At 42.4% G+C, this 9,471-nt stretch overlaps 1 protein-coding gene across 1 annotated transcript in view; it reads left to right on the top strand.

Annotated features, from left to right (window-relative positions):
• Positions 1–4,080: 4,080 nt before the first annotated feature.
• Positions 4,081–9,471, top strand: part of LOC105888516 (alpha-1,6-mannosylglycoprotein 6-beta-N-acetylglucosaminyltransferase B) — a 42,432-nt gene continuing 37,041 nt past the window's right edge. Inside the window, exons 1-2 of the mRNA XM_031576723.2 lie at positions 4,081–5,224; positions 9,033–9,145. Coding sequence (XP_031432583.1) covers positions 5,157–5,224; positions 9,033–9,145 — 181 coding nt within the window. The 5' untranslated portion in view covers positions 4,081–5,156. The remainder of the gene's footprint in view (positions 5,225–9,032; positions 9,146–9,471) is intronic.

Here is a 9,471-nt window from a genome sequence, read left to right on the forward strand (position 1 = left end):
TGTGTGTGTGTGTGTGTGTGTGTGTGTGGGGGGGTGGGTGCATGTGTGTGTGTGTTTGTGTATTTATATGAGTGTATTTTACTTTTGATGACACGACAGTTGACATTGACGAACAGTGGGGCTTGTCAAGCTGGTTGGAGATTTCTGTATTTTTGTATTGCTGATAACTGATTTCAGTGGAAGGCTAGCCAAGAACCACATAGTTACAACTGGCCAGCAAGCTGCGTGTTGGCAAGCTTATGCTGATCTGGAATCAAAGGTGACAAAGAAACCGAGGAAGGCGTTGTCGGAGGAAGCAAGAAAGACAAAAAGAGAGAGTAATCCAGCAAGAGACCCAGAATCTCAGAGTCTCGGACTGGCTTTTACTCATTGGTGAGAGCTACAAGGGACAAAAGGATGCAAGTCAGATGACAAGCTGGCCTTCTTTCGTTAGACTAGTCAGTAATAGGGTATTAGCTGTCTTGTGTTGCTATAGGCCCTCTTTAACCTTTTAAAGTAACCTTAGCTAACATGGAAAACAGGTAGTAGCCTACCTCAAACTTTTACTATTGTTTTTTAATGCATTCCTTCTGAGAAAATCTGTAAAAAAAACTTGTAAAACTATTTTACAAGTTAGACTGACTCTTGCCCAGGGTACAACAACAAAAACATTCAGTTGTTTGTACAGCGTAACCTATTATGATTTGGTGGGGGGGGGGGGGGGGCATTCCACTGCAGGGGTGCAGAACGCACAACACCGGCAAAGACAACGGCAGAAGCCAAAGAAGCATGTTGACTGAGATGAAAGAACAACAACAACAACATGACCAAACAGAATGACACATTTTTAGTTTGGCCGAAATATTGCTCGCTTTTTTCAGCCTATATGCCTGTTTTTTTAAGTGTTTGAATGTGGAGTATGTGAAATCAAATAAAATGTTGTTGGCGACATGATAAAGACACATATTGTGCATAACATGCATTAGACAGTGTAATTTATTACAAGTATGTTGAGTTGGGTTTTCAAGGTTGCAAACTTCCAAGGCTTATTTGCCGTGTGATTGACAAAGACTGAGCGCGAGGGTAGAATCGAATTTAATCGAATCAACACCCATGCTGTCAGTAACAACCATATTGTAGCTCTATAAGATAGTGTGGTGGCCAATTCTAAGTCTTAAACTATTTTCACAATCAGAAACTCAAGACAAAGGACGTGTTGTTCCAACAGATTTACTGTAGTACATTAAGCCACAGTAAAGAGATGTATACCGGAAATAGATCTGCCAAATTACATTCGCGCCAACATCTTTAAAACCTAACCTGACACTCCCACTCCAGCCATGAATGGCTGACCCTTTAACCAACCAAATCACTAACCTCTAACCTGACTCCATCCAATCAGAAAGCTTCCATGGTATACAATACCACACCCATTTTAACCAGGCTACACTCATTCAACAGGTATCTGATAAATCCATTCCTTATTCATATGAAAATATCCCACAATAGCATTACAGTTCATTTAGCTTGTCACCTCTTCCTCCTCTCTGTCTGTCTGCTTATATCTCTCTCTGATGCCTATATCTCTCTCTGATGCCTATATCTCTCTCTGCTGCCTATATCTCTCTCTGATGCCTATATCTCTCTCTGATGCCTGTATGGACAACCACTATGTCATATACAGTCACTGACAACCATATTTGTCATGTTTTGGTAACGCACATGAGATAAATTGTTTTTCAGCAATGTTACGGCCACATGTGATCTGTGTTCTTTGTTTAGCACTTCCTTCCCTTTCTGCAGCTCCGCCCAGGTTGTGCTACACCTGATTGCCGGATGAGATGCACCTGGCCAGGTGATCAAGCAGCAGTTAAAGTCTCCAGTTTCCTGCTGCAGAAGAAGAGGCTGCTAGCTTGAGGCCAGCTAGTCAGGCTGCCTCTCAGCCTCTCAGCCTCTCAGCCTGGCATTTTGTTGTGTAGTTGTTGTTGTGTTTTGATATTATTTCTAGAGTTGTTGTGTATTTTTTTTATTATAATAAGACCAATGGATTTGGTGGTTTTAAAAAGGTGTTTCCGATAGTTAATTTGGGTCAGTGGTGGAGTGTTGTTCGCCCCATAGGGCCGCCAAAGGTTGGGGCGTTACAAACAATTACATCAGAAGGATAACATAACAGTACCGCACACAGGTCTATCTCTATTACAACTAAGAGATAACCTACACCGAAAACAAATGTTATTTTGCTGATAGATGTAACAGGTGAGCTAACTCAGCTTTTAACCATTTAGTCTACATTTACCAAGAATTAAGACTTATTTCTTCCTTTTTGTTCCCAGCGTCATGCTAATCCAGAGTGCCGAATTAGGAGGACATATTGCTCAGAAAATAATTAATTGTAATGTTAACTACATTAGGCTAAGTAGGCTGTAGGCACACAGGTGGGATTTGAAGACAGAATAGCAAACTAGCAGTCCTGGAAGAATTACTAATGCTTATCTTGTTTTGCCAACTGGTACAATGCCAACCGGAGAAGAACAAGAGTCGTTAATGTAATGTAGTAATATTTTGTATAGTTGGTGAACCTGGATCAACTGACGAAAACATGAATAGCCTCACTCAAAATGGCTGACAAATAATACCAAAAAGGCCGACTGCTGAGAGGCAGACAGCATGTTGTAAACAAGATTTACTTCACTACGAATATCCCGGGACTGGGGAGTGGTAGCCTACCAAAGACGCAACAAGGTCTGATTGAGTAAAAGTTAAAAGACGGAGCTAATTCTGATTGGCCATAGGAACAGCCACTATTGTAGTGACTACAATAAACTTCAGATCGACACATTCAGCCTCTCGACTTTCCGTTGTGGAATTGCAAGGCATTATGACTGGTTTTCGCCGCAACAGTTACTCACCACAAAAGTAATAGCACGGTACCGCAAAATCACCCTACAGCAAACCCTGCCACAACAACATTTAGTTTGCGTACTAACTATGTAACCTGTTAATAACATATGCCTAACTATTTGTTTGTTAACTATATACCTTTATTTGTTTATCTGAACACTGGACTATCAACGTACAGTACCGTTCAGTACCGGTACTATAATGTTATTTATTATGTATTAATTGCGAGAAGAAAAGGGGGATAAAGGGGAATTATTTTCCAGTGTAAACAAGAGGGAGTTAACCCTTTGTAGAGCAGATGGCAACTATATATTTGATTTAAAGCACTAACTACCAAAATAGTGGTGGGGAAATTTTAGGTAATCTGAAAAGTGTAAGAGACATATTTCCACCGTCCCTACGATAAGTTATGTCAATGAATGAATGCAACGAGGCGCAGACGAGGCTAATGGAGGTAGATAAAGAGTTATCTACTGTTGCTAATTAAGTAAAAGGGAATGCAGTAGTGAAAACCGTCTAGACAGACATTTAATGTGTCACCGGTTAATCTCCAGACACTTTTTAGGCATGTCTAAAACTCGGTTTACAAAACAAAGGCTGGTGTTGTGTTTTCTGATATCCAAACAGTCATGTCCACATCAAATGCGATTTCTGTCTACAAAAAACTCGTAAATGTTTTCTTCGTTAGCAGCGCGAGTTTATGGGCAACGTATATCCATGTCCCCCGTCATCAAAGTGTTTTGATGGAGAGTGGTGTAATGGATGGAGTTATGCGTTTCTGACTGACAACGGGTCGTGCTTCATGGCGTACTTACTGCTTCAGTGGCTTCATGGCTTACTGAAGGTGAAAACAGGGTGAACATGGTGATTTTAGCTGCCAGAATAAAAAAAAACAATAGAATGAATAAATAAATCAATACCCCCCCCCCCCCCCCCTCGCTCAGCTGATACTCATTCCCATCCATGACACATTGGATACACTGTTTAATAGTTTCATTTTTGCTAGCTGAATGCCCAACGTGGGAGAAGGTTGCTGTTGACAGCTTGGTTCGATACAGTTGCGATATCATCAGCGTGACAGCAGTTCTTTTAAGGCAAGGCAAGGCAATTTTATTTATATAGCACAATTCATACTCCGTGGTCATTCAATGTGCTTCACATACATGCACAACAATGTGCTTCACATAAAAATAAAATAAAAAAAAAGCAAAAGGTCAGTGCATGATCATAAAAACAGTAAATTATAGAAAATAAAAGCATGAGAACATTAAGGCATAAAAATAGTAAAATATAGGAAATAAAAGCAGAAAAAGAATAATAACAATCACTAGTCTACTAGAGTAAGCAATAATACTTCAAAGGAACTGTTCATGGCCAGTTTCAGACAGGAGCATGACGATTGCCACACAGATAGAACGAGACTAGCAGAGAACATTCAACGGATGGCGCTATTGAACTCCTGAATTTTTCATTTCCTCTCTCCATGGTGCTGATGTCAGTGCACTGCCAGAAGCGAGATCGCCACTTGATCTCAAAAAATGCATCTACTTCAAAGGACAAAAAAACAGGAAGTATAATTGCATATATTAACGTTGTAATTTTGAACTAAAATGTAGCCTAACCATCGTAGAATTTCATGTAAATCGATCCTGTAGGCTGAGGAATTTCCAAAAATAGAATGATTACACTAGACGGTAACCTTTTTTCAATTAACTTGGTTTTGCCAATTGCGTGTTGTATTTTTAAAAAATCCCCAAATGTGGTCCAGAAGACAGCACACGAGTTAGCAGTAAATACGTAATGCCGTCAGAGCTGACAGAAACGCAGCGCCGTCCCCCCTTTCATTAGTGCTGCTGCACTCTCAACGGAGCAGCAGTTGCGTGCAGTGTCTAGCGTGGCTACTGATAACCAGACATAAATGCTTCACGGTTCAGTGGTAAAACTTGCTTCATCATTTCTCGAGTTACCAGTAACAGACTTTTGTAATTTACATGTTCTAGTTTCTCAAAGACTACGTAAGCGAGTGGCGCAGAACAGAAGACTGGCGGTGCTGTTTGAAACTCCCGGTCCGGAGGGCGTTTTGATCAGTCTTCGAACTTGTGGAACAGACTCACACCTAGGCATCTTCTCTGTGCGTTATCTATGCTATGGGTTATTATTCCGTCAAATTCACATCACGGCAGGATACATTCTACATATGCACTTGTTCATCATTTGAAGAATATGATTGATTCATCATGGCGTGTTTCCACTTTGCGGTGTGATACTTTGGAAAGATGATATCCTCCGGTTCGGACTGTACAGTTATGTCTAGAAGATGCCTTCTGACATTCAAACCGTTCAGGTAAGACCACGCAGCGATAATAGCCAATTTTTCTAACCACTGGACATGGGATTTAATTCAACATAGCGTATGCATCAATTAACCATTTCCACTTTCAGTTATCGTCAAAGCACTTGCTATTTGATGATGATTACTTCAAATCTGTTGAGATGCATTTGTTATGGCCATTTGCATGTGGTAAATTAACACTGTATACAAGTGGGGAGGGGACGTGACAGGTCACCACTATTAATATACGGGGGGGTATAGAATCAAGTAGCCTATTATAAGAGTTAACTATAGATTGTTGCTGTTGGGTGTTGGATGTGGAACTTTACATTACAGCAGCAAACATCCACTTGATGAAAATGATTGCAAGCACCAGCAGTAAAAACACTGTATAAGTAAAACTGAGCATTTCTTTGTTTATCTCAGGCTGCGTGTAAGTGTGACTAGTTGCTATTCTGCAAATGTATGAAGTTACCCTTGAAGGCGTGGAGACTGAGAAAAAAAACGGATCGATAAAATAATGGAGAGCTTGTGGTTTGGCTTAATGCAATTCATTCCTGGATTCTCTTGGGTTTATTAGAGGGAGGCTTGAGGACCACACACGCAAGTCAAACTCGATAGATGCACAAGCGACATTTGAATGAGGGTTGCTTGCTGATGAGTTTGTTACCGGCGTGAGAGTCCATATGCTTTTGGCTATGCTGTAATGTAAACCAGGTTTACTCTTTAAATCTCTCTGCAATGCAAAATGCCAATGTAAATGCAAAATGCAACCGGCAAGAGGTAGATTCCTTGCAGTAAACACATAGATTCAGTCATCAATACGCAAGTTGTGCCATACCACCACGATGGTTTGGACATTTTCGATCCGACGCCATGAGTGTAACGGTATGTCTGTATACCTCTCTGTGCAAACTCGATCGCTTTTCACTCTCCATACCACTAGGGAAGATGAGTATGCTGCAAACTCTGTTCATCAGTGCAGTATAGGTCGTCAGCCTGTTGCTTAGGTTTTCTCCAGCATATTGGTTTCAACCATCTGTGAATGGAGTTTGTCCTTGGCATCCACTGTCGGTGAGAAGCAAATTGTTCCGTGTGTTATGATGATGAATCGCATTCAAATTGAATGGAGCCTCTTTTATTGTTTTGTTCAGCTTTGGTATAAAATTGAATGATTATAGAGACATATAGACACAAAAAAATCAGTTTGACATAACTTTACAGTTTAACAGATCGAGATCAGAAATCCTGCCCTCTTTAGCTTGTTCACATCATCACTTTGATACTTACATTACATTTACATTTAGTCATTTAGCAAACGCTTTTATCCAAAGTGACTTACAAGGATGTATACACATTTTTACATTTACACTGATGGCACACTGCAGATCAGGAGCAATTAGGGGTTCAGTGTCTTGCTCAAGGACGCTTCGACAGGGAATCGAACTAGTAACCTTCTGATTACTAACCGACTTCTCTACCTCCTGTACCACTGTCGCCCCACTGGATCCCCATAGGATGAATGGAATTAATCAGGGTTGTTCTACCGTAAGTTTCAACACTAAAGGGCGACAGTGGTACAGGAGGTAGATAAGTCGTTTAGTCGTTTAGTAATCAGAAGGTTGCTAGTTCGATTCCCTGTCGAAGCGTCCTTGAGCAAGACACTGAACCTCATAATTGCTCCTGATGTGCTGTGTGCCATCAGTGTAAATGTAAAAATGTGTATACATCCTTGTAAGTCGCTTTGGATAAAAGCGTCTGCTAAATGACTAAATGTAAATGTAAAATGTTGTGACAGAGATTCCCTTTTATGCAGTCACTTACATTCTTATTGGGACAGATAGATAGATAGATAGATGGATACTTTATTAATCCCGAGGGAAATTTAGGTCAGATGGCATAGGACCGGAATTCTGCTAGGGCTCCTGGGTTTGTTGATCCCAAACAAGGGCCCCGTCACTGAAAGAGAGAGTGAGCTTTTAATGCTACAAGATAAATTACATTACATTACATTTAGTCATTTAGCAGACGCTTTTATCCAAAGCGACTTACATATGTGCGACTTACAATGTATACACATTTTACATTTACACTGATGGCACACTGCACATCAGGAGCAATTAGGGGTTCAGTGTCTTGCTCAAGGACGCTTCGACAGGGAATCGAACTAGCAACCTTCTGATTACTAAACGACTTCTTTACCTCCTGTACCACTGTGGGTCAAACGGGCGATCCTCTCTGAGTGACGTAGAAGCCAGAACCCGTCGCTCATGCCTGAGAGATGATGCACGGCATGATGCAGGTTGAGAGGTGCCGCTCAGTATCGGGAAATAGGCCCCCCCATCCGAATCTCCAGTCGGGAAAGAGGCCCCCCCATCCGTATCTCCAGTCGGGAAAGAGGCCACCCCATCCGTATCTCCAGTCCAGACATAATTGGGGGAAAGTTTTATAAATGATGGCATTAGCACCGAACCGATGTCCATCAGAACACCCATTATTGTTAGAGAATCTGCCAATCTGAGTGAGTTTCACAGCATGTGGCCACAGCGTTTAGAAAATGCATTGTTTGTGTTTGTTTGTTTGTTTAGAAAATGCATTGTTTGCCGTCGAGAGAAGATGCTGCTGCTTATACTGCTAAGTGGGACATAGCACCCACAACTTGGCATGCTGTGTGTTGGTTGCAATTTACCATCACACAATACAGAGTGCACCCAAATCAATCCGCCATCAACCGTTACAAAAGATGTTTCTACTGTCTGCAGACTCAATGTCCCCAATTATGAACAGTCCTTGAGGATTTTTTTTGTTCAGTGAACCACCTCACCATATATTTGATAAATATACTATAACTCCGTGAGAAATGATCGTGCTCCCACTTTGATGGGAGTGTGTTGAAGCACAGATTTTTTTTCCAATAGACTTTACTGGTTCTCCATGTGGGTATTATTTATGGATACCTAAAATATGCTTTTGTTTGTGATTGTGATGTTTTTTTTCCACTGAAAGCTTGAGTCCGAGGTAAACAGCTCAAAAGCGTCTTTCAGCTGATTGAGAACTGGGACCAAAAGGCTTGGAGCGTGTGTCTGTGTGTGTGTGTGTGTGTGTGTGTGTGTGTGTGTGTGTGTGTGTGTGTGTGTGTGTGTGTGTGTGTGTGTGTGTGTGTGCTCCTTTCAGCCATACTCCAAATTGATCCCTCAGTTTGCTCTTGGCATTTCGTTCCACAGATATGTAATTGGAGTAACTGGTATGGTTTTGTCCTCAGGTTTGAGTCTCTGTGGGTTTAACCTCCCATTAATTCTGCCTCTCTCTCTCTTTCTTTCTCTCTCTCTCTCTCCCTCCCTTTCTCTCTCTCCCTCCCTCTCTCTCTCTCTCTCTCTCTCTCTCCCCCTATCTCTCACTCTCTCTCTCTTTCTCTCTCTCTCTCTCTCTCTCTCCCTCTCTCCCTTTCTCTCTCTCCCTCTCTCTCCCCCCTATCTCTCACTCTCTCTCTCTCTCTCTCTCCCTTTCTCTCTCTCCCCCTCTTTCTCTCTCTCTCTCTTTCTCTCTCACTCTCTCTCTCTCCCTCCCTCTCTCTCTCTCTCTCTCTCTCTCCCCTCTCTCTCTCTCCCCCTCTCTCTCTCTCTCTCTCTCTCCCTTTCTCTCTCTCCCCCTCTCTCTCTCTCTCTCTCTCCTCTCTCTCTCTCACTCTCCCTTTCTCTCTCTCCCCCTCTCTCTCTCTCTCTCTCTCTCCCCTTCTCTCTCTCCCCCCTCTCTCTCTCTCTCTCTCTCTCTCTCCCCCCCTATCTCTCTCTCACTCTCCCTCTCTTTCCCTCTCTCCCAGGATCTTTGTAGCAGGCATCGGCTTCTTCAGCCTGTGTTTCTTAATGACATCTCTTGGGGGCCAGTTCTCGGCCAAGCGTTCGGGGGACTCTCCCTTCACCGTCCGAGCCGAAGGTAACCGCCACACGTTACACACACACACTACACACACATTACACACACATGTTACACACACTACACACACACACTACACACGTTACACACACACACACACACACGTTACACACACTACCCCTGACTGACTGTGCCAATGCTCCCTCAATTTGTGTACAAACCTCCTTCCCCTGAGTAGGGCCTGCCAATTTGCCAGTGTGAAACAAGCACACATGACGTGTGTGTGTGTGTGTGTGTCTATGCGTGTGTGAGCTTAGAGGCATGGCACAACTTTTCCATCCCTCTTTGGCCTCATTGTTCCGTATCAAAGGAGGGTTTGGGTGGGT

Source organism: Clupea harengus, chromosome 1 (genome assembly GCF_900700415.2).
Source record: "Clupea harengus chromosome 1, Ch_v2.0.2, whole genome shotgun sequence".
Taxonomy (NCBI): Eukaryota; Metazoa; Chordata; class Actinopteri; order Clupeiformes; family Clupeidae; genus Clupea; species Clupea harengus.